The following is a 27040-nucleotide window of genomic DNA, read 5'->3' on the forward strand; positions in this document are numbered from 1 at the left end:
CCCTCACACCACAATCCCTCATACGATAATCTCTCACACCACAATCCCTCATACCACAATCCCTCACACCACAATCCCTCATACGATAATCTCTCACACCACAATCCCTCATACCACAATCCCTCACACCACAATCCCTCACATGATAATCCCTCATACCACAATCCCTCATACCACAATCCCTCACACCACAATCCCTCATACGATAATCTCTCACACCACAATCCCTCATACCACAATCCCTCACATGATAATCCCTCATACCACAATCCCTCATACCACAATCCCTCACACCACAATCCCTCACACCACAATCCCTCATACCACAATCCCTCATACCATAATCCCTCACACCACAATCCCTCATACCACAATCCCTCACACGATAATCCCTCATACCACAATCCCTCACACGATAATCCCTCATACCACAATCCCTCACACCACAATCCCTCACACCACAATCCCTCATACCATAATCCCTCATACCACAATCCCTCACACCACAATCCCTCATACCACAATCCCTCACACGATAATCCCTCATACCACAATCCCTCACACGATAATCCCTCATACCACAATCCCTCACACCACAATCCCTCATACCACAATCCCTCACACCACAATCCCTCACACCACAATCCCTCATACCACAATCCCTCACACCACAATCCCTCATACCACAATCTCTCACACCACAATCCCTCACACGATAATCCCTCATACCACAATCCCTCACACCACAATCCCTCACATGATAATCCCTCATACCACAATCCCTCATACCACAATCCCTCACACCACAATCCCTCATACGATAATCTCTCACACCACAATCCCTCATACCACAATCCCTCACATGATAATCCCTCATACCACAATCCCTCATACCACAATCCCTCACACCACAATCCCTCACACCACAATCCCTCATACCACAATCCCTCATACCATAATCCCTCACACCACAATCCCTCATACCACAATCCCTCACACGATAATCCCTCATACCACAATCCCTCACACGATAATCCCTCATACCACAATCCCTCACACCACAATCCCTCACACCACAATCCCTCATACCATAATCCCTCATACCACAATCCCTCACACCACAATCCCTCATACCACAATCCCTCACACGATAATCCCTCATACCACAATCCCTCACACGATAATCCCTCATACCACAATCCCTCACACCACAATCCCTCATACCACAATCCCTCACACCACAATCCCTCACACCACAATCCCTCATACCACAATCCCTCACACCACAATCCCTCATACCACAATCCCTCACACCACAATCCCTCATACCACAATCCCTCACACCACAATCCCTCATACGATAATCCCTCATACCACAATCCCTCATACCACAATCCCTCACACCACAATCCCTCACACCATAATCCCTCATACGATAATCCCTCATACCACAATCCCTCACACCACAATCCCTCACACGATAATCCCTCATACCACAATCCCTCACACCACAATCCCTCACACAATAATCCCCCACACCACATTCCCCCACTCCACAATATCTCAGAGGACATCGTATTAGGAATGGTGGTGTTAGGGATGATAGTATCAGGGATGGTGGTGTTAGGGATGATAGTATTAGGAATGGTGGTGTTAGGGATGATAGTATCAGGGATGGTGGTGTTAGGGATGATAGTGTTAGGAATGGTGGTGTTAGGGATGATAGTATCAGGGATGGTGGTGTTAGGGATGATAGTATTACAGATGGTGGTATTAGGGATGATAGTATCAGGGATGGTGGTGTTAGGGATGATAGTGTTAGGAATGGTGGTGTTAGGGATGATAGTATTACAGATGGTGGTGTTAGGGATGATAGTATCAGGGATGGTGGTGTTAGGGATGATAGTATTAGGAATGGTGGTGTTAGGGATGATAGTATCAGGGATGGTGGTGTTAGGGATGATAGTGTTAGGAATGGTGGTGTTAGGGATGATAGTATCAGGGATGGTGGTGTTAGGGATGATAGTATTACAGATGGTGGTATTAGGGATGATAGTATTAGGAATGGTGGTGTTAGGGATGATAGTATCAGGGATGGTGGTGTTAGGGATGATAGTGTTAGGAATGGTGGTGTTAGGGATGATAGTATTACAGATGGTGGTGTTAGGGATGATAGTATCAGGGATGGTGGTGTTAGGGATGATAGTATTAGGAATGGTGGTGTTAGGGATGATAGTATCAGGGATGGTGGTGTTAGGGATGATAGTGTTAGGAATGGTGGTGTTAGGGATGATAGTATCAGGGATGGTGGTGTTAGGGATGATAGTATTACAGATGGTGGTATTAGGGATGATAGTATTAGGAATGGTGGTGTTAGGGATGATAGTATCAGGGATGGTGGTGTTAGGGATGATAGTGTTAGGAATGGTGGTGTTAGGGATGATAGTATTACAGATGGTGGTGTTAGGGATGATAGTATCAGGGATGGTGGTGTTAGGGATGATAGTATTACAGATGGTGGTGTTAGAGATGATAGTATCAGGGATGGTGGTGTTAGGGATGATAGTATCAGGGATGGTGGTGTTAGGGATGATAGTATTAGGGATGATAGTATTGGGGATGGTGTTGTTAGGGATGATAGTATTAGGAATGGTGGGGTTAGGGATGATAGTATTAGGAATAGTGTTGTTAGGGATGATTGTATTAGGGATGATAGTATTAGGGATGGTGGTGTTCTGGAATTCGTGGTACAATTGACTGTAAGTACTCCCCATGACTGCATGGGTTTCCTCCAAGTGCTCTGGTTTCCTCCCACATTCCAAAGACATATGGGTTAGTAGGTTATAGTCATTGTAACTTGCCCCGTGATCAGGCTAGTGTGAATCGGTGGACTGCTGGGCAGTGTGGTTCATTGGGCTGGAAGGGCCTGTTTGAGGCTGTATCACTAAATAAATAGACAATGTTTAACATTTATAACTTCTCAGCTACTGGAGGAATATATGCAACCCCAAATTAATAGCTTACAGTATATTAGCCTCAGACTCTATATCTTAGTTATAAGTTAAGAATTGGCAATATATTATGAATAAACTGAAGTGCAGTAGAGAGGCGACAGCTTGTAAATTTCTACCCCTCAGCAGTCAGGCAGTACGCCGTGCCTGGAGGACCACCAAGCATATTTACAAGTGAGGTGCTAACCTGGCAAAGTCACAATGAACTGCAAAACTAGCTCCCAGAGGACGGAGCTAAATGATTCTATAGCCAATCGATCAGATCAGTAGTCCTGTCAGGCTCCAAGGCCAACACACACAAAATGCTGAAGGGACTCAGCAGGCCAGGCAGCGTCGATGGAAAAGAGTACAGTCGACGTTTTGGGCCGGGACCCTTCCAGGACTGGAAAGGAAGCCAGAGTAAGAAGGAGGAAGAAGTTCAAGCTGGAAGGTGATTGGTGAAACTGGGAGAGGGGGAGGGGTGAAGTAAAGGGCTGGGATGCTGATTGGTGAAAGAGCTAAGGGGCTGGAGAAGGGGGAATCTGATAGGAGAGGACTGAAGACCATGGAAGAAAGGGAAGGGGGAGGAGCACCAGAGAGAGGTGATGGGCAGGTAAGGAGATAAGGTGAGAGAGGGAAATGGGTATGGAGAACAGTGAAGGGGGGGGGGGGGCAATTACCAGAAATTCGAGAAATCTATGTTCACGCCATCAGACTGGAGACTACCCTGGCCACAAATGAGGTGCTGCTCCTTCAGCCTGAGTGTGGCCTCATTGTGGCAGTAGAGGAGGCCATGGACTGACGTGTCAGAATGGGAATGGGAATTGGAATTGAAATGGGAGGCCATTGGGAGATCCTGCAACCATCCTCAATTATGTAAAGAAAAGGTGACCACATTCAGCCAGAAGTGTTGAGTGAAACATCCTCTCGGCTTCCTGCTGAGCTCAGAACCAGCACTGAAGAACATCTTCCGTTAATCTGATTGATTTAACGTTGTTGCAGGAAAACCAGTCTCTACACAAGTAGCTTTGCGCAGATAAGCATGGCTCTTTGACGGTCCTCTCTCCGTAGGATTTTTTTGTCTCTTATTTTAAGCCTTCTATCTTTTATTTCCCTTTGCCTGGGTAAAAGACTGAACACATTCACCTTGTCAACGCCCTCTGTACGCTTATGATGTTGTACACCTCTGTATGGTCGCTCCGATGCAGAAGGACCGTAGCGTAGGGTCCCTCTGCCACTGGAGGGCGGGGGGGAGGAGCCGGATTGTGGGAGGAAGACACTCAGTAATTGCAGCTGGATGTCACCCCAGGGGTCACATGAATGGCAGCCATGCTCTTGATGTGCATGAATGCCACAGCACAGTGTGGAAAGCATTGACTAGCAATGCAAAGAATGAAAAGGATTGAATGGTGTTTTCTTGCAAATAATTTTTTATTATGTATAAGGTTTATTTTGTTCATTAAAAAATACGCTCCAGCTCCCACACTCAACATCCTGACTGATGAAGGCCAGTGATCCAAATGCTTGTTTTATTTGATCGATTGCTAAAAGGAACTGGTAGAGTTCATTTCCTTGCAAAGTAACAGAAGAAATTTATGGCAGGAAGCGTTGTCCCCACCTAGGACTCCCTCAGATGTGGGGTGAGTACAAAGGATACATAAACAGGAAGTGTCATTATAAACCGTGTTTAGATTCGTGTACGTCATGTCTTGTTCATACTTAGACGTAAGATTCCTTAAATAACAGTCTGGTTGTCACGTTTCTTGTGTTAGAATAGGCCCTTCAGCCCATGATGTCTGTGCTGCCCCTGATTAAACTAAAACTATCTGCTGCATATGATCCTGCATTCCCTGCATCTTTGTTGTGTTGTCCAAATACATCTTAAACTCTAACATCATGGGCACTTCCACCACTACCCCCGACAGCCTGTTCCAGGAACCTATCGCTCTGTAAAAAGCTTGGATGAAGCAACAAGACGATCTGAAACACGAGAGTAAATCAACAACAGCATGGTTTAAAAAGAAGAACATTCATGTTTTGGAATGGTCAAGTCAGAGTCCAGACCTGAACCCAACTGAGATGTTATGGCATGAGCTGAAGAGGGCTGTTCATGCAAAGTGTCCCAGAAATATTGATGAACTAAAACAGTTTTGTTTGGAAGAATGGTCTAAAATCCCTCCTTGTTCTTGTGCAAGTCTGATCGGCAGTTACAGGAAATGTTTGGTGGAGGTTATTGCTGCAAAAAGAGGTTCTACCAGTTATTAAATACAAGGGTTCACATACTTCTTCCAACCTCCACTATGAATGACTAAACAATGTGTTCAATAAAGACATGAAAACTACAATTGTTTGTGTGTTTTTAGTTTAGGCAGATTGTGTTCATCCATTATTGTGACTCAGGTGAAGAACAGGCCACATTTTATGAGTAATTAATGCAGACAACCAGGTAACTGCAAAGGGTTCACAAAGTTTTTCTTGCAGCTGTATGTATGTACAATATATTATATACACTCAGTGGCTACTGAGTGTATGTTCATGGTCTTCTGCTGCTGCAGTCCATCCACATCAAGGTTTGACACTGTGCATTCGGAGATGCTTTTCTAAAAACAATACTGTTAAAATACATGATGCTTTGGGTTACCATCAGCTTCCTGTCGTTTTGAAACAGTCTGGTCATTCTCCTCTGATCTTTCCCATTAACAAGGCATTTTTGAACAGCTGCTCACTGGATGTTTTTTTTGTTTTCTGAACCATTTTCTGTAAACTCTAGAAACTGCTGTGCTTAAAAATCTGAGCCGATGCTGAGATATTCAAACCACCGTGTGTGGCACCAACAATCATTCCACGGTCAAAGTCAGTTAGATCACATTTCTTCCCCACTCGAAAGTTTGGTCTGCAAAACAACTGAACCTCTTGACCATGTCCACATACTTCTATGAACTGAGTTGCGGCCAAATGATTGGCTGATTAGATAGTTGCATTAATAAGCAGTCGTACATGTGTACCTAATGAAGTGGCCACTGAGTACATGTAATGTTGAACAGAAGATGAGAAACTTAGTGAATATATGAGACAGGAAGGAATAGGACATGCTGATCAGGTGCATTGTAGAATGAGATTCACAAATACTGGCATTGGTCTTTCGAGCTACTTCAATGCTGTGATTTCCTGGGAAGTAAATTAAATCTGCTATTTAAAAAAGCAAACTCGAGGAAATCTGCAGATGCTGGAAATTCAAGCAACACACACAGGACTCAAAAGTCCTGACGAAGGGTCTCGGCCCGAAACGTCGACTGTGCTTCTTCCTATAGATGCTGCCTGGCCTGCTGCGTTCCACCAGCATTTTGTGTGTGTTGCTTAAATCTGCTATTGCTACCTTTAGCCACCTGATGGCGCCAATGTCCACAAGTAATCAGAAAGTCGCCCATTGTTTTTTCAACGGGCCCAAAGTGTACAAAAGCAACGTATGTGATTTTTAATGGTTCTGCTGATCATTCTGTAAATTGAAAAAAATTGGTAAACTATTTTAAATAGTTTTATAACATAATATTATAAAGTCCAAAAATATATTAACCAATATGAATAAATGAAAGAGGGCATGCAATGGGCAATAGAAAAGGCACGTAAAAAGGGCACTGTTACAATTGTCATGGGGAATTTCAGCCATAATTCCCCTCTCCCTGTCCTCTTCCCACTCTCAGTCCACAATAGAGACCCATATCAGAATCAGGTTCATCACTTCTCACATATGTCATGAAATTTGTTTCCTGTACAGTGCAATACTGTACTGTGCAAAAATCTTAGGCACCTTAGTCATTATATATATGTGTGTGTGTGCCTAGGGTGTTTTCACAGTACTGTACCAGCCATTGATTAAACCATCATACAGTATGTAGATGATGTCTTGATTGCATCCAAAATGGCAGACCAGCATGATCATGATAAGCTTTACTTCTTCAACTATCTATGCTCCAAGGGTCACAACACAAATCTAGACAAGGCACAGTTGCAACAAGAATTTCCCAAGGTAAATGGGAAATCACTGCAGCTTGCCTAAAGGTTATTAAATTAGCAAAACCACCTACAACAGTCTAGCAACTCTGATCGTGTCTGGGCTCATAGAACTACAACAGAGCGTGGGTTGACTCATATGCTGAAATTGCACAACCATTCAACAAGCTGTTGAAGAGCAGTAAGCGTTCAGATAATGTGACTCTTAATGATGGACAACTGGAAGTGTTTCAAACTTTAAAGGTGACATAATGTACCGCACCTGCATTAGGAATCCCCGATACAGGCAAACATTTTACTTTGTATGTCAACAAGGAGCATGGCTAATTGATGGCGGAAACCATTGATTTTTAATAATACTTTTCATAAGATTTGTTCTTTTTAACAAACTCATAATTTTCACACTCACTGGCAGAAATCAACTAAGCTAACAGTTTATCGCCATTTTTCATTGACTGAACATTGGCACATTACCCATGTTTTAATTATGTAATTTATTAACTAGTTTATCCCCACTAAGGAACTTCTTATCTATAAAAATGATGCATTTTTCAGTGGTGCCATCTTTATTCTTTTGTCTTTGTATCCATTTGCCTCTTCATATTGTTCCTCAGTCTTTAATTACTTTGCTTAGTATTTTCAAATTCCTTGGAAGTAAATTCCTTGTATGTGCATAGGTACTTGGCGATTAAAGTCTGATTCTGATTCTGATTCTGATTTGTAGGTTTGTTTGTACTCTAAGGTTAACCATCATAAGAGTTATGAATGTCCTTCATTCTTGACTCCTGGAAGAACCCGAAGGATGAGAAAATAAATAGAATTCCATCATAACTCAAGAACATAGAGACCAACAGTGTCCTGGTGGTTCCTACTCTGCCAAAATGGATAATGTAGAACTAGGATGGGGTTCATGCTTACAAGCAGTCATGTCTGTTGGTAGCATTGTGTTTGATCAAGTTTTAAATGTTTGATGTCCGCACACATTACACACCTTACCGACCATGAGCAGGGCCTCTGGAGTAACAAGCGGTCTTCTGTTCTTGAGGTGCCCAATGTAATCATTCAGCAAACGGCTCCAGTGAATCCAGCTACACTGTTACCGTTGGATATGGAAGACTATGATGACCATGACTGTGCAAGGATAATAACATGCCAGCGGTGAAAGGAGAAGTTAAGAGCAAGTGAATGCATGCTGAAGTGGTACCCAACAAAGGCAAGCTCTGACTCAGTACCTGCACTGCTGGGTTACAGTGGCAAATCACTAACCAGCCCGAAGACTTCAAATTGCTGTTCGTTATGATGCATGTTCTAATATTACTTGTTGTTATATTTTTGGAGAAGGAAGTCGGAGGAGCAGAACGGGAGTGCGGTGGGAGTCATTTTGATTTTTTTAAATTGATTTTTTTATGCATTTCTACAATTACTACGACAAAAAGCCAACTACAAAATAAGAGATTAATACAGTGCAAGATAAACATACAGTAATAATATTGTTCAAAATAATAATGAAAAAGCACCCAAAATAAAGTCATGTAGAATTTGTATCCACACACGCCCCCCCCCCCCCCCCACCCACAGAAAAGAAAACTCCAGACCAACCACTGCAAGATGTAGGAAATATAAATCGGAGCATTCAAACCCCCAGAACTGTAAATGAAAATAAGAACAAAAGATAATAATGCCTACTACCAATTCTGATTTTTTTCTTATTCTCATCGGAGTTAAGAGAGGTGGGACTGCGCAGGCGTGTGACGTCGGGCAGTGGAGCGGGGAAGATTTAAAAAGGGCAGAAATTCTAAATTGGGTTTCATTTGGAGAAGGAAGTCGGAGGATCAGAACAGGAGGGCGGCGGGAGCCATTCAGATTTTTTCTTATTCTCATCGGAGTTAAGAGAGGCGGGACTGCGCAGGCGTGTGACGTCGGGCAGTGGAGCAGGGAAGATTTTAAAAGGGCAGAAATTCTAAATTGGGTTTCGTTTGGAGAAGGAAGTCAGAGGATCAGAACAGGAGGGCGGCGGGAGCCATTCGGATTTTTCCTTATTCTCATCGGAGTTAAGAGAGGCAGGACTGCGCAGGCGTGTGACGTCGGGCAGTGAAGCGGGGAAGATTTTAAAAGGACACAGCCTTATACAGCAGGCAGCGTCATTTGCGGGCAGCGGAGTGAGCCAGGAGCAGAGTGAAGGCTTAAGGGCCTTGGCTCAACGGGCTTGAGCGGAAGCGGGCGAGGCAAGGTAGGTTTAGGTTTCAGTTTTTCCTGTTATTTGAGGAAAGGGGAAGTATGAGTGTGAGGGCAGTTTGTTGTTCTCAGTGTCGGGTGTGGGAGGTCCTGGAGTCTCCTAGCCTCCCGGACGTCCACATCTGCGCCAGGTGCGCCGAGCTGCAGCTCCTAAAGGACCGTGTTAGGGAACTGGAGCTGCAGCTCGATGACCTTCGTCTGGTCAGGGAGAGTGAGGAGCTGATAGAGAGAAGTTACAGGCAGGTGGTCACACTGGGGCCACGGGAGGCAGACAGGTGGGTCACGGTTAGGATGGGGAAGGGGAGGATTCAGGTACTAGAGAGTACTCCAGTGGCTGTACCCCTTGACAATAAGTACTCCTGTCTGAGTACTGTTGGGGGGGACAGCCTACCTGGGGGAAGCAACAGTGGCCGTGCCTCCGGCACAGAGTCCGGCCCTGTAGCTCAGAAGGGTAGGGAAAGGAAGAGGAAGGCAGTAGTAATAGGGGACTCGATAGTTAGGGGGTCAGATAGGCAATTCTGTGGACGCAATCAGGAGACCTGGATGGTAGTTTGCCTCCCTGGTGCCAGGGGGGATGTTTCTGATCGAGTCCAAGATATCCTGAAGTGGGAGGTTGAGGAGCCGGAGATCGTGGTACATATAGATACCAATGACATAGGTAGGAAAAGGGAAGCGGTCCTGAAAGGAGAATATAGGGAGTTAGGAAGACAGTTGAGAAGAAGGACTGCAAAGGTAGTCATCTCGGGATTACTGCCTGTGCCACACGACAGTGAGAGTAGGAATGGAATGAGGTGGAGGATAAATGTGTGGCTGAGGGATTGGAGCGGGGGGCAGGGATTCAGATTTCTGGATCATTGGGACCTCTTTTGGGGCAGGTGTGACCTGTACAAAAAGGACGGGTTACACTTGAATCCTAGGGGGACCAATATCTTGGCGGGAAGGTTTAATAGAGCTGTTAGGGAGGGTTTAAACATTTGGCAGGGGGATGGGAACCGGAATGATGGAGCAGAGGAGAGGGAAAACAGAAATGGATCTAAGGTAGTGAGCAGTAAGGATGCCAGGAAGAACAGGCAGGTGATGGAGCAAATTTGCAGCCATTGGGATGAGTTGCAGTGCAATGAAGTTGCAGTGCAATCAATGCAAAAAGTACCAAACACTGGACTTAAGGTGTTGTACTTAAATGCATGCAGCATAAGGAATAAGGTGAATAATCTTGTTGTACAGTTACAGATCAGCAGGTATGATATTGTGGCCATCACTGAGACGTGGCTAAAGGACGCATGTCTCTGGGAGCTGAACGTCCAAGGATACACGGTGTATTGGAAGGATAGGCAAGCAGGTAGAGGAGGTGTCGTGGCTTTAATGGTAAGAAATGATATTAAATCATTAGAAAGAGTTGACATGGGATCGAAAGGTACAGAATCTTTATGGGTTGAGCTAAGATATAACAGGGGTAAAAGGACCCTGATGGCAGATATCTACAGGCCTCCAAACAGCTGCAGTGGTGTGGACTACAAATTACAACAGGAAATAGAAAAGGTTTGCCAGAAGGGCAGTGTTATGATAATTGTGGGGGATTTTAACATGCGAGTGGATTGGGAAAATCAGGTCGGCACTGGATCTCAAGAGAGAGAATTTGTAGAATGTCTACGAGATGGCTTTTTAGAACAGCTTGTTGTTGAGCCCACTAGGGGATCGGCTGTACTGGATTGGGTATTGTGTAATGAACCAGAGGTGATTAGAGAGATGGAAGTGAAGGAACCCTTAGGAGGCAGTGATCACAACATGATTGAGTTCACTGTGAAATTTGAGAAAGAGAAGCCAAAATCCGATGTGTTGGTATTTCAGTGGAGTAAAGGAAATTACAGTGGCAAGAGAGAGGAACTGGCCAAATTTGACTGGAAAGGGACACTAGCAGGAAGGACGGCAGAGCAGCAGTGGCTGGAGTTTATGCGAGAAGTGAGGAAGGTGCAAGACAGATATATTCCAAAGAAGAAAAAATTTTCGAATGGAAAAAGGATGCAACCGTGGCTGACAAGAGAAGTCAAAGCCAAAGTAAAAGCAAAGCAGAGGACATACAAGGAAGCAAAAATTAGTGGGAAGACAGAGGATTGGGAAGTTTTTAAAAGCTTACAAAAGGAAACTAGAAGGTCATTAAGAGGGAAAAGATGAATTATGAAAGGAAGCTAGCAAATAATATCAAAGAGGATACTAAAAGCTTTTTTCAAGTATATAAAGAGTAAAAGACAGGTGAGAGTAGATATAGGACCGATAGAAAATGATGCTGGTGAAATTGTAATGGGAGATAAGGAGATGGCGGAGGAACTGAACGAGTATTTTACATCAGTCTGCACTGAGGAAGACATCAGCAATATACCGGACATTCAAGGGTGTCAGGGAAGAGAAGTGTGCGCAGTCACAATTACAACAGAGAATGTACTCAGGAAGCTGAATAGTCTAAGGGTAGATAAATCTCCTGGACCAGATGGAATGCACCCTCGTGTTCTGAAGGAAGTAGCAGTGGAGACTGCGGAGGCATTAGCAATGATCTTTCAAAAGTCAATAGATTCTGGCCTGGTTCCGGAGGACTGGAAGATTGCAAATGTCACTCCGCTATTTAAGAAGGGGGCAAGGAAGCAAAAAGGAAATTATAGACCTGTTAGCTTGACATCGGTGGTTGAGAAGTTGTTGGAGTCGATTGTCAAGGATGAGGTTACGGAGTACCTGGAGGCATATGACAAGACAGGCAGAACTCAGCATTGTTTCCTTAAAGGAAAATCCTGCCTGACAAACCTTGTGCAATTTTTTGAGGAAATTACAAGTAGGCTAGACAAGGGAGATGCAGTGGATGTTGTGTATTTGGATTTTCAGAAAGCCTTTGACAAGGTGCCGCACATGAGGCTGCTAAACAAGATAAGAGCCCATGGAATTACGGGAAAGTTACATACGTGGAGAGAGCATTGGTTGATTGGCAGGAAACAGAGAGTGGGAATAAAGGGATCCCATTTTGGTTGGCTGCCAGTTACCAGTGGTGTTCCACAGGGGTCCATGTTGGGGCCATTTCTTTTTACGTTGTACATCAATGATTCGGATTATGGAATAGATGGCTTTGTGGCTAAGTTTGCTGATGATACAAAGATTGGTGGAGGGGCCAGTAGTACTGAGGAAACAGAGAGTCTGCAGAGGGACTTGGATAGATTGGGGGAATGGGCAAAGAAGGGGCAAATGAATTACAATGTCGGAAAGTGTACGGTCATGCACTTTGCTAGAAGAAATAAACAGGCAGATTATTATTTAAATAGGGAGAGAATTCAAAGTTCTGAGATGCAATGGAACTTGGGAGTCCTCATGCAGGATACCCTTAAAGTTAATCTCCAGGTTGAGTCGGTGGTGAAGAAGGCGAATGCAATGTTGGCATTCATTTCTAGAGGAATAGAGTATAGGAGCAGGGATGTGATGTTGAGGCTGTATAAGGCACTGGTAAGACCTCATTTGGACAACTGTGAGCAGTTTTGGGCTCCTTATTTAAGAAAGGATGTGCTGACGTTGGAGAGGGTTCAGAGAAGATTCACTAGAATGATTCCGGGAATGAGAGGGTTAACATATGAGGAAAGTTTGACCGCTCTTGGACTGTACTCTTGGAGTTTAGAAGAATGAGGGGGGACCTCATAGAAACATTTTGAATGTTGAAAGGCATTGTCAGAGTGGATGTGGCAAAGTTGTTTCCCATGGTGGGAAAGTCTAGTACGAGAGGACATGACTTAAGGATTGCCGGGCACCCATTCAGAACAGAGATGCAAAAAAATTTTTTTAGCCAGACGGTGGTGAATCTATGGAATTTGTTGCCACGGGAGGCAGTGGTGGCCAAGTTATTGGGTGTATTTAAGGCAGAGATTGATAGGTATCTGAGTAGTCAGGGCATCAAAGGTTATGGTGAGAAGGCAGGGGAATGGGACTAAAGGGGAGATAGGATCAGCTCATGATGAAATGGCGGAGCAGACTCGATGGGCCGAATGGCTGACTTCTGCTCTTTTGTCTTAAGGTCTTCTGCCAATTTTCCCTACTCATAATGTGCCAACTGGGTTGGCTCATAATATGTACTTGCAGGTATCACATGAGTTTGCTGATGCTGTTAACACCTCTAGCTGTGGAATATGTCAATACAGACCAGACACTATGAAAGGGTACCCATCATGGGTAAAGCTCTCCCCACCATTGAGCACATCTATACAGAAACTGTCGCAGGAAAGCAGCATCCTTCATCAATGACCCCGAACATCCAGACCATGCTCTCTTCTCTTTGCTGCCATCAGGAAGAAGGTACAGGAGCCTCAGTACCCGCACCACCAGATTCAGGAACAGCTATTACCCCTCACCCATCAGGCTCCTGACCCAGAGGGGATAACTTCACTCATCCCATCATTGAAATGTTTCCACAACCTATGGACACACTTTCAAGAACTCTTCATCTCATGTTCTCCCTAGTTATTATTTATTTTTAATTATTGTTTTCCTCTTTCTTTCTGTATTTCCACATTTTGCTGCTTTTTATTACACTGGTTGTAGTCCGTCCTGTTGTGCATGGTCTGTCATTGACTCTATTGTGTTTATTTGTATTTACTGTGATTGCCTGCAAGAGAATTAATCTCAGGGTTGTATATGGTGACATATGTATATACTTTAATAATAAATTTACTTTGAATTTGAACAGCTGCCATATGTAACATGGATCTTCAAAATCATATGGCATTAGATCTTCTCTTGGCGGTTAGGGGCGGGGGCCTGTCCTTATATACCTGACAAGTCTGAAGACTCAACTGATTTGGCTGAACAATATTTGTAAAGAAACAGCTAAAGTATGTCAATCTGATGGATGGCATCTCTTTGTTTGGATTCAATTTAGTCCAGGAAGCTGGGGTTACTCAATATCATGAGTCATAATATTTGCCCTGATAGGTATCATTTTAACTTGTAAAAGGGCAATCATTGATAGAGCAGTTCAAACTCACGTAAGTGTGCCTACTTACAAACCTGATGATGACACAATCCTATGAATATCCTTTGATAATTCCAAAAAAAATCAGTGAATTCTTGGTTATTTTTATACTTAACACAGGTACCACAAACACAGATACTGGAAATGCAGAGCAACACAAGCAAAATGCTGGAGAAACTCAGATGCAATAGGTGACCCAACAGGTTCGCAGGTGAAGTGTTCCCCTCAGCTGGAAGAACTGTCTGAGATCCAGAATGGAGGGGAGAGAGAGGAGGTGAATGGGCAGGTGTAGCATTCCTTGTCACTTGCTGGGATACATTCCAGGAGAGAGATTTGCAGGGAGGGACAAATAGACAAGGGGATCACAAGGGGAGTGATCACTTGGGAAAGCCGCAAAAGAGCTGGGGAGGGGTGGAATACAGAAATACAGTCGTGCTCAGTGGTTGGATCCTGTTGAAGGTGGTAGGCGTTGCAATGAATGATGTGTTGGATGCGGAGATTCATGGGGTGGTAGATGAGGACAAAAGAAACTCTATCCTTATTAAGGAGGCAGGAAGATGGGGTAAGTGCAGATGTCAGGAGAATGGAGCAGATGTGGGTGATGGCAGCATCAGTGGTGGCGGAAGAGAAACTGCGTTCTTTGGAGGAGGAAACTTCTGATGATCTAGAAAGGAAAGCCTCACCCTGGGAACAGAGGCTACAGAGACAAAGGAGCTGAGAAAAGGGAACAGCGTTTCTACAGGAGACAGGATGGGAAGAGATGTAGTCAACATAGCTATTGGAATCAGGTTTATAAAAGAGGTCAGTAGACAGTACCCTTCAGAGATGGAGAGAGAGTTCAAGAAAGGGAAGAGAGGTGTTAGAAATGGACCAAAACCAGGGAACAAGTCTGAGACAAATTTGATGAAAATCATGAGCTCAGTGTGGGTGCATGAAGTAGCCTCAATGCAGCATGGACAGAATTGAGGAGCAGAACTATGGGCTATGGGTAACCCTGGGTAATTTCTAAGGTAAGGACATGTTCGGCACAGCTTTGTGGGCCAAAGGGCCCTGTATTGTGCTGTAGGTTTTCTATGTTTCTAACACTTGGGTATCATGTTTTTTTGCCTCTGAAATTTTTGGATGTTCATTCATTATGTGCTGTGTCCTGTGACACGGATGATCATGCCCTTTCCATGACTATGATTGTTCTTGGCAGATGTATTCATTCTAGAGCAAACACGAGGAAATCTGCAGATGCTGGGAATTCAAGCAACACACACAAAATGCTGGTGGAACGCAGCAGGCCAGGCAGCATCTATAGGAAGAAGCACTGTTGACGTTTCAGGCCAAGACCCTTCAACATCGACAGTGCTTCTCCTTATAGACGCTGCCTGGTCTGCTGCATTCCATCAGCATTTTGTGTGTATTCATTCTAAATGTGTGATTTAGAATCAAAGGGAGGAATTTTGGATTAAATCGCATAATTGCTATTCCCTTTATTTAACCTCAAGCTTGTTTCTATTTTTATATGCTCACATATACTTTAATTGTTCAGTACGTTTTTTGGTGCTTGTAGTTGCTGGTATCGCATTACTTGAATAGGGACTAATCTTATTGGTCAACTTATTCAATGGAATTAGCAATCTCATAAGACGACTAGACCACATTGGATCAGTCTCTTTTGTCTTCATCTTCCTCCTGGCTATTAGACTCTGCATTTGCCATTCCCCTTCCTCATTCCTTTGTTCTTATAGCATTTAATTAAAATGGCCGTAAACAACAAGTTTAATGCCTCATCCTTGACTTCTGAAGAACCATTGGATCAAAAACCTCAGGATACAACAGCTACAACCAAGAGAAAATCTGCAGATGCTGGAAATCCAAGCAACACACACAAAATGCTGGGGGATCTCAGGACTCCTGATGAAGGTCTCAGCCCAATACATCAGCTGTTCACTCTTCTCCATAGATGCCGCCTGGCCTGCTGAGTTCCTCCAGCATTTTGTGTGTGTTGTTTGGATTTCTAGCAACTGCAGATTTTCTCATTTATGATTGGACTATTACACTGCAAAGTCTCTTCCAGGGATGCCTACTCTTAAGAAGTTTAAATCTTCCCTTCCACAGGAGTTCAGTGAAACCCTCTCTCACTGCTCTCCACCACCACCCTGTGATCTCAAGATACAACAGCACCTGTGTATTTTAGTCTTACAGCTCCAAGTAAAATTCTCGTTATTTTGCCTCTGCATTCTCCCCCAGTACAAAATCAGTAGTAAATGCAGTAAAATTGCATAGCTACAGTGTTAATTTTGATTTCTAACAGCAGTTTGTGCAGTGAGAACTATTAATTTGCTATATTGCTGTCCAAGGTTTGAAGTGTGAGCAGCATTTAATGTCCATCTTAAATGCTCTGAACAGAGTGGCTCACTAGAATATTCCAGACATTTAAGAATCATATGCATTGTTGTGGGCCTGGTGGTACTGAACAAACAGTGCCCTTGTTAGCTGCTTTTAAAAAAAAGAGCCAAGTAATTAATTGATTTTAAATGTTGTTACCATGGTGGGATTTGAACTCTAGTCTGTGTTCCCAGTACACATATTTGGGGCACTAGTTTTTTATTTTAACTACTGTTACTTCTGATTTGCTCCTCAGCCTGTGATCCAGCCACCCAGCCTTCTTTAAACCAGTAATTTAAAACTGTATGGCAGTTCATCATAAAATAGATACCTAATTTTATGTTGTAACCTCTGGATTTTGCTCCCTCTTAAAATACAAGATATTTTTAAGGTTGTCATAGCTAGGAGAGGTAGTGGGGACGAGCTTCCACTACCCATTACATGATCCCAATGGTGTGCGTCTCAAATAGCCTCTAACAACCAAGTTCAGCTCCTGACTGTCATGTAGCTACTATGACTGGAGAAAGGCAAAGGCGGGTTACTGGAACCTTAAAACCAATCACTCCAGGCAGATGGAACTCCTCAGTCAAGGTCAGGAGCTCATCTAGAAGCAAAAACATGGTCTCAAACCTCCACTGCCTGGCGCTATACCCGCTTAAGGGGAAGGCTTCAGGCAGTAAACCCAGTGGAAAAACCTGGTGCTGGAGTTCCTAAGACGTCCTACAGAGTTCAAAACTGACTGGACACTCCAGCACCACCACTGGTGCCAAACTGCATGGGTCTCTGCCGTTCCCTTGGATTCATCAACTGCATGGAGAGAGGCAGCAGCTTGCTCTCCACATCATACTAACTACCCTGGCTTGCATATTGACTTTTACAGCTGGGACACCATACCCATGGTCAACCTCGACCAGAGGGCCTTTAGAACACAACAAAAACATTTCACACAGTTAGGTGCTGTGTTACACCAAGCAAAATCCAATGAGAAACTTAAGGGGCTGTTTGTGTTGCTTTAAGTTTTATTGTTGAGTAAGAATTGACAAAGTATACACAGGGGTACAATCCAACCTCAATTACAACAGAAATGTTCAACATGGCAATTGCATACAAGCTTATTACTACATATTTGAACCATATAAAACAAACTACATAACTTTTCCATTGAAAACAAAAACAAAAAAACATGAAGACTGTTAGCTTCATAAAAAGCATTTCTACAACACAAATTTCGAAGGGTACAGATCAGTCATGCAAGCTGATGTACTAGGAATGAAAGTAAAGCACTGCATTAAAACTGCTGGCAAGCTCAATATAGAACTGCTTATTTCCTTCAATGCACAACTATGAACTTGAGATAGACTGAAGAAATCAAATTCTTATTCACATTCATCTTTATACTTAACAGACAAGTCACAGGTTCTGCATAAGCAAGTATTTAGTTGAATTCAAGTTCCAGTACTACATTGCAAGACCTTAGAAATACTTTCACTTGTATTAGTGAAATCCACATGACCCTCCACCCTGCTTTTAACATTCTAGACAGATGAATGTTTAAGGAAGCAATACTATTTTACATACGCATCTCTTCAAATTATAAAACAAGTTTAGCACTGGTCATTAAACAATAGAGAAAAATTATGTAATTTAGTAGTTCTGTATAAGTGTCACAAATGGGGCCATTAACAATTGGTTTGTTTAAATATGCTTAGACATCATGCCACTTGAGTGTAAGCGTGAGTACCTTATTTACATTTAACATAACTATATTTAAAATAATATCGAAACACTTACAAATCAGACTTTTTTTTTAAGTCCATAGATGGTCAATTTTATATGAACAACCTTGGACATTCTGCAAAATGATTTAAAATTCTCCACTGTCAAAATCTTTTTTATCTTTCTTTCCCTCCGCTTCCAATCCATCCGTGCCATCGCTGTTGTCCCTCCTCCTCTTTCGATTACGTACGCTGAAACGTGGATTCATCTGAGGTAATGGATCCATTCCCAAGACTTTGTGAATCTGACGGAATGCTACTAATCTCAGAGCAAACTGTAGAATGGAACGGAAAAAATCCAAATTGTAGTTTGTTTCCTCTGAATAGAAATTACATACCAGATCAAGGTAGAATTCAACATTCCACTTTTTATCATGTTTATAATGTAGAAAGGTGGTTCAAGTCCCCTTACAGAAGTTAATGACAAACCGAAGACAAGGTTACAGAATCTGGGCTTGGAGATGGAGCTTAATCCGGGCAAGTATGAAGTGTTACACCTTGGCAAGTCAAATGTAGAGACAGTACACTGTTAAGGAATAGATTCTTAACAATATTGCTGATCAGGGTCCACGTTCATAGCTCCCTGAAAGTGGCTACACTGGTTGATAAGGTGGTTAAGAAGGCATATGGCTTGCTTGTCTGTATTAGTCAAGGCACTGGGATCAAAAGTCAGGAAGTTACGTTGCAGCTTTCTAAAACTCTGGTTAAACCACAGCAGGAGTATTGTATATTCTAGTTGCCCCATTTGCGGAAAAATGCCAAGGCTTTGGAGAGGGTGCAGAAGAGGTTCACCGCATTAGAGGGCATATGCTATACTGAGAGGTTAGATAAATTTGTGATGTTTTCTCTGGAGTAGGGGAGGCTGAGGGAGATCTCATAGAGGTTTATAAGAGTATGAGAGGCATAGATACACAGCATCTTCTTCCCCAGGTTGAAATATCTAATACCAGAGGAGTCATTTCAAAGAGATGGCAAGGGCAAATCTTTCTTCCCCACAGATAGTGGTGGGTGCCTGGAATGTACTGCATTCCAGGTGGGTAGAAATAGATACGTAAGGGACTTTTAAGAGACATTTAGATAGGCACATAAATTTGAGGAAAATGGAATAGAGGCATTGTGTAGGTAGAAGGGATTCATTTAGTTAGCCATTCAATTACTAATTTTATGGGTTCATCACAACATTATGGGCTGAAGGGCCTGGACCTGTCCTGTACTATGTTCAATGTACCCAGCAAGCTGAAGACTTTAGCTTTCGACTTTTACTCCAGGTATCTGCCAACTCATCTCTGATCCATGATGGCTGAAAACCAAGAAGCCATCTTTAGGATGAACCAACAAACATTCCTTGTTCTGACGGTCTGCTAACACTACCTGCCTACTGGAGAACTGAACTTGCATAGGTGGAGCCTACAATTCCAACCTGCCACTCTTGCAGGAAGAAAAGTGGGGAAGGGGTGAAGCAAATAAATCTTAGTGCACTGAAAAAAGTTGGAGTTATTCCCATGATTCCAGTTATGCATTCTCCTTATCCAAATTATACCAAATTTGTGTCAGTTAGGGCGTCACAGTAGCGTAGCAGTTAGCATAAAGCTATTACACTGACAAGGGTTCAATTCCCACCACCACCTGTAAGAAGTTTGTACATTCTCCCCATAACCACATGGATTTCCTCCCACTTTCCAAAGATGTACAGGTCAGTAGGCTAATTGGTCACGCATGTGTAATTGGGTGGAAGGCCCTGTTACTATGCTGTAGCTCTAGAAAGAATATAAGTAACTGAGCTACAATAGATAGCTTCTTGCTGCTCACTAGGAAAATTACCCCCTTTGCCATCTGCAAAAAATATTCCTTAATCATTGCTGCACCTTATGCTGCTTTCAAAGTTTATCGCCCCTCGAAGCTGCAGCAAGACCATGCATTAGTCTTGTTTCACCTATGACAAGGAATGCACAGTCCAACTGCTGGCCACACTGATTCTTTTGCTGTTTGGAAAAGGCATGGAACTAGAACCTACGTACCATTTTCTGCTCTGAAACATGCACTGAAAGATACAAACAAATGGTTCTGGCAGAGCTAACAGGGTGGGCCAAAGTCAATTAGTAGACACAGAAGAAAATCAATGAATGTATTACTTTGTTGGCACTAACCATTCCACTCTCCTACCACCCACCTTCCCAAACACAAGGCAATAGCATTTCAAATGCAAGGTAATTTGCATCATCTCTAATCATGGGAGTAATTGTCAGCACCCATTTCAATTTTCCAATTATCACAGGAAACCCTTGAGATTTTTCTTCTATTTCAATTTCCACTTAATTTCCACAATCTAAATAGAAAGCATACTTTTTTAAAAAAAGCAGGATACAAGAGCAAAATCTAGTCACTTTAAATTGTTATATGTTAAATATGACTGGTAGCAGCAATATCTGAATCCTGAGACACAAACTGTATTCATTTATTTATTATTTAGAGATACAATGAGCCATATGGCCAAGAACTTCCTATTTAACCCTGGCCTATCACAGAACAATTTACAGTGACCAATTAACCTACTAACCAGTACACCTTTGGACTGAGGGAGGACACCAGAGCACATGGAGGAAACCTACATGGATCACAGGGAGAACATACAAATTCCATACTGACAGTGTCAAAATCAAACTTTAAAACACTGAGATGCAAGTGTCTCACTAACCACTACACTACTGTGCATGTAACTAAATTCAAATGCAAACAACCTCCCTCCACAACTTCATACACGCAGTGGAATAACGGAATTAATGACTGTAAGCAAATTAAAAAGCATTACAAAAATATCTAGTTAACCATTTGAATTGTTAGGAGGATTTAACAGAAATAGAAGTGCGGAACAGGCCGTTCTGGCTCTTTGAGCTGCACGCTCAGCAACCTACCAACTTAACACTAGCCTAACAGGTTCTTCATTAGACAGGGCATCAAAGGGTATGGGGTGAATACAGGGGAGTGGGATGAGTGGATGAAGCAGCTCAGCCCATGATTGATTGGCGGAGCAGACTCGATAGGCCGAATGGCCCACTTCTGCTCCTAAATCTTACGGTCTAATCATGGGACAATTTACAATGACCAATTAACCAACAAACCAGTACACCTTTGGACTGAGGGAGGAAACCGGAGCACCCAGAGGAAGCCGATGTGCATAGAAAGCAACATACAAACTAATTAGAGGTGAATTTGTCACAGTAAGGAAAATTTGCAAATGCTTATAGATCATGAGGCAAATGGAGAATTATGATATTGAACATGGATTACTAGCATGTAGTCTAAACAGAGTCTAGACAAATGGGAGGGTGGGGTGAGGCATGGAAACCAATCTAATACCAAATAGGGAACAAAATAATGGAAGTAATTAGCATCAGTAGCTAACTACAAAAATCCAGAATAGTTTATTCTAGAAATGTACCATCAGGACAGACCATTACAATAACTAAGACGGACTTTTATAGCTGGCCTTTCATGCTGAGAGTCATACCTGTGCACTAGTTGTTATATCTTCCCGTTGCTGTGCCGTCACTGAATTCAATGTATCAGTAGGATTCTTTTCACAAGGATCATAGAGACCAGGACCACCTGAAAACAAAGTTCAGAAAAATAGCTACTTCACAGCATTTAGGATTTATTTTCAAACATTATTGCAGTTTCTAAATTTTATAGGATACCAACGCTGAACCAAAACTAGCTTGCTGAAAGGAAGCATGATCTTCTGTTCCCCAGCTTCACAAACTACAATAGATACAGTACAACTCACACCAATTCCATGTGCCATTAGCTAATCATTTCCACTTACTCCTGAATAAATTCTGGCTTTTGCTTGAAGTCACATCTCCCCATGACAGTTAGAAATACTGTCTAGCAGCTCTAATGATTCAGATTCAAACCTGACTTCAGATACTGGTCATGAGAAGGCATTCCAGTTCCCTCCCACATCCCAAAGACATGCTCAATTAGGGAATATGCAGATTGCAAGGAACTAGGTGGGAGAATGTTACTGATGAGAATGCAGAGAGCAGACGCAGGTTCACATGAGCCAAATAGTCTCCTCAAACACAAGAATATGAATGAATGACATGAAAGTACATATACTTTGGACCTATTTAAGCTTTGGCCCAGCTTAATTACAGCAAAGAAAGAGGCCCCTCGGCCCACCTATTTCATGTCAAACTGTTATGCAGCCTGGTCCCATCGACTTGCACCAAAGTTGCATCTAGAAGGTACAACACCATCATTATTAATAAACTAGTCCAGTGGTTCAGTACAATTGAGAGAATTTAAATGGGTAATAATGGGTTACAATAAACAAATTGTTTCACAAATAGCTTCAGGGAAGGAAATCTATAATCTTTAGTTAGCCTGCCCTGGCCAACATCAACATCAGAAACACTCATGCAGTTGAACACAGCTGACCTATAAAGCTACCTAGGAGCAAACAGGAATGGTTAATAAATGCCACCTTTGTCACAGATGTCACATCAATGAAAACATTATTTTGATAAAGCAGAGATTCTTTCCCTTGATCATGTCCTGGTCTACTGTTGACTATGAATAAAAGACCAACTGTCATAATCAGGCAATTTTTTTTGTAGAATTCTTAATCCTAAAGTTGAAAGTAAATTTATAATCAAAGTACATATGCCACCATATAGAACCTCGAGATTAATTTTATTGTGAGCATTCACAGTAAATCAAAATACAATATAATCAGGTTGATAGGGTGATTAATAAGGCTTATGAAATGATTGCTTTTATTAGTCAAGGCATTGCTTTCAAAAGTCAGAAGGTTAATTTGCAACGTTATAAAACTCTGGTTAGGCCACATCTATAGTATTGCATACAATTCTGACTGCCCCACTAGAGGAACGATGATGAGGTCTTGGAGAGGATGCAGAAGAGTTTTACCAGGATGCTGCTTGGTTTGGAGAACGTGAGGCTGGATAAACTTGGGTTGTTTCTTTCCTGGCACATTGAAGACTATGGGGAGATCACAGAGGTTTACAAGATTTTGAGAGACCTAGATAGGACAGAGAGCATCTCCCAGGGTTGTAATGCCTGTTGCCAGAGGGCATGCATTGAAGGTGAGAAGGGGACGTGAGGGTTAAATTGTTTTACTCAAGAATTATGGATGCCTGGTACGGTGGTAGATGCTTTTAAAAGATGTTTGGATAGACACATGGATGTAAGGAAGATGGAAGGATATGGACATGGTGTGGGTAGGAGGGTTTAGTGTTTGTGTGGTTTTGATTTCCTTTTTAGCTGGTTTGGCAGAAATGTGTGGGCCTGTTCCTCTGCTGTACTTTCTAAAAGCTACACAAAGATGGACAAACAATCAACCTGCAAAAGACCAACTGTGCAAATACAAAAAGAAAATAAAAATATAATTAATAAATAATACTGAGAACATGAGTTGTAGAATTCTTGAAAGTGAGCCCATAGTTTGTGCAATCAGTTTGGTGTTGGGGCAAGTAAACTAACACTTCTGTACCTCCTTCCTGATGGCAGCAGCGAGAAGAGAACATAGCCTGGAAAGTAAGGGTCCCTGATGATAGATGCTGCTTTCCTGCGACAGCGCTCCTTGTAGATATGCTCAGCAGTGGACCCAATCCATCACGAGAAAAGCCTCACCCATGATCAAGCACATCTACACAGACTGCTGTTGCCAGAAAGCAGTATCCATCAAGACCCATGCTCTCTTCTCAATGCTGCCATCAGGAAGGCAGTACAGGAGCCTCAAGACCCACACCACCAGGTTCAGGAACAGTTATTACGTCTCAACCACCCGACTCCTGAACTAGAGGGGGACAACTTCACTCACCTCATCACTGAACCATTCCCACCCTCATTTTCAGGGCTCTTCATCTCATATTATTTATTTGTTTATTTTCTTTTTGTATTTGCACAATGGTTGTTTGTCCATCCAGTGTGGTCTTTCATTGATTCAATTGTGTTTCTTGCATTTACTGTGAATGCCCGCAAGAAAAGGAATCTCAGGGTAGTATTGTGGCGACCCACTTTCTGCGCAGGCAAACCGGGTCACAAATAGCCAGCGCGCGGGGGGAGACTTTGGTAATGCACCTCTGATGTCATTTCCGCCCGGAGAGGGTGGGCGCTAGGGATTAAATGCCAGCGCCGCGAAGTTTGAATAAACTAGTCTCGACACAGCTTACCGACTGCGTGTCGTTATTTCAGCGCTGTGTGTAGCACATCGCTACATTGGTGACCCCGATGGTCCAAACAGGATTTTGACCAAAGATGACCGAGTCTTCATCTGTTCACGCAGTTTCGCTAAAACTGCCGACTTTCTGGACGCTGCAACCACGCGTGTGGTTTAGCCAAGCAGAAGCCCAGTTCCAGATTCGGCAGATATCCTCTGATTCCACGCGTTACTGTTACGTGGTGAGCACCCTTGACCAGGAGACGGCCACCCAGGTTGCGGATTTCATACAGTCGCCCCCGGAAGAAGGCAAATATGAAGCATTCAAAGCGCTGCTCATTGAGACCTTTGGCCCCTCGCGGCGTGAGCGAGGTGCCCGCCTGCTTCACCTGGACGGTTTGGGAGACAGGCTGCCGTCAGCATTGATGAACAAGATGCTGTCCCTGGCTGATGGACACAAGCCCTGCCTCATGTTCGAGTAAGCGTTCCTAGAGCAACTGCCAGAGGACATACATCTGCTGCTGGCCGACGCAGATTTCAGCGACCCCCGGAAGGTGGCAGCCCGGGCAGACGTGCTGTGGAAAGCCAAGAGGGAGAGCGTGGCGTCTGTCAGTCAGATTACCAAGCCACGTGTCCAACAGCAGACCAGACCAGGCCCGGCAGGGGGGCGCACACAACACAGAGGCAGGAGTGAGGAGGCCGGTGAACAGTGGTGTTTCTACCACCAGCGGTGGGGCACAAAAGCCCACCATGCAAGGGCCAAGGCCAGCTGCCGCTAATGACTATGGCTGCTGGCCACCAGGACAGCCTCTTGTACGTCTGGGAAAAAACAGTTGGGACGCTGCTTCTTGGTCGACACCAGAGCGGAGATCAGCATCTTGCCCCTGACGGGGTACGACACCCGCAACAGGAAGCCAGGACCCACCCTGATGGCCGCAAACGGCAGCATGATACGGACCTATGGCACCCGCACAATGCAGCTGCAGTTTGGCGCCAGCCAGTTCACATGGGACGTCACACTGGCTGCCGTGGCCCAACCACTCCTGGGAGCGGACTTCTTGCGAGCTCACAGCCTGCTGGTCGACTTGCAAGGGAAAAGACTGGTACATGCCGAGACTTTCCAGACGTTCTCCCTGGGTGAAGCCAAGTTGCCGGCCCCACACCTGGACTCCATCACGCTGTCGGACAATGAATTCACCAGAATCCTGGCAGACTTTCCATCGATTCTGACACCGCGGTTCACGGCAGCCACGCCCAGACACAGGGTACAGCACCACATCCCGACCCAGGGACCACCCCTCCACGCCTGCGCACGGAGGCTTCCCCCGGAAAAGCTCCGCCTAGCGAAGGAGGAGTTCAAGAGGATGGAGAAATTGGGGATCGTATGGAGGTCCGACAGCCCATGGGCTCCCCCCTGCACATGGTGCCCAAAGCAGCCGGGGGCTGGAGACCATGCGGCGACTACCGCAGACTGAACGAGGCTACAACTCCAGACCGCTACCCCGTGCCGCACATACAGGACTTTGCAGCAAATCTGCACGGGGCAAGAATCTTTTCCAAAGTAGACCTCTTCCAGGGATATAATCAAATCTCGGTGCACACTGAAGACATCCCCAAAACAGCACTCATCACCCCGTTCGGCCTGTTTGAGTTCCTCCGAATGCCATTTGGCCTGAAGAATGCCGCACAGATGTTCCAGCAGCTAATGGATGCGGTGGGACACGACTTGGACTTTGCGTTCATCTATTTGGACGACATCCTTATAGCCAGCAGTTGTCGTCAGGAGCATCTGTCCCACCTCCGCCAGCTCTACTCCCGCCTGAGTGATTTCGGCCTCACGATCAACCCAGTCAAATGCCAGTTTGGTCTCAATACCATCGACTTCCTGGGCCACAGGATTACCAAAGACGGGGCAACACCTCTGCCCGCCAAGGCAGACGCGATCCGCCACTTTGCCCGGCCCAACACGGTCAAATGCCTGCAGGAGTTCGTTGGTATGGTGAGCTTCTACCACCGTTTTCTCCCCTCAGCAGCCCGTATCATGCGCCCTTTGTACACCCTGATGTCGGTTAAAGGCAAGGACATTACTTGGGACGAGGAGGCCGCAGCCGCTTTAGTTAAAGCCAAGGAAGCCTTGGCAGATGCCGCGATGCTGGTGCACCCCAGAACGGACGTTCCGACCGCCCTCACGGTGGACGCATCCGACACAGCAGTCGGTGGGGTGCTAGAGCAGCTCATCGAGGGGCGCTGGCAACCCCTGGCATTCTTCAGCAAGCACCTACGACCACCCGAGCTGTTGGCACTGTATCTGGCAATCCGGCATTTCAGGTACTTCTTAGAAGGCCTTCTTAGTTCTTAGGTACTTCTTAGTTCACCGCGTTCACTGACCACAAACCGTTGACCTTCGCATTCATGAAGGTGTCCGATCCCTGGTCCGCTCGCCAGCAGCGACATCTGTCCTACATCTCCGAGT

The 27040-nt window shown here is 44.1% G+C and overlaps 1 protein-coding gene across 2 annotated transcripts in view; it reads right to left on the minus strand.

The window, feature by feature from the left end:
* Window positions 1-17609: 17609 nt before the first annotated feature.
* The window catches only part of zfr (zinc finger RNA binding protein), a 67290-nt gene continuing 57859 nt past the window's right edge, over window positions 17610-27040 (minus strand). For both annotated transcript variants that reach the window (XM_073064197.1, XM_073064196.1), the window contains exons 20-21: window positions 21892-21989; window positions 17610-18658 (exon numbers count right to left, since the gene is read on the minus strand). In XM_073064197.1, coding sequence (XP_072920298.1) covers window positions 18473-18658; window positions 21892-21989 — 284 coding nt within the window. In that variant the 3' untranslated portion in view covers window positions 17610-18472. The remainder of the gene's footprint in view (window positions 18659-21891; window positions 21990-27040) is intronic.

Source organism: Hemitrygon akajei, chromosome 13, assembly GCF_048418815.1.
Source record: "Hemitrygon akajei chromosome 13, sHemAka1.3, whole genome shotgun sequence".
In the NCBI taxonomy this organism is placed as follows: Eukaryota; Metazoa; Chordata; class Chondrichthyes; order Myliobatiformes; family Dasyatidae; genus Hemitrygon; species Hemitrygon akajei.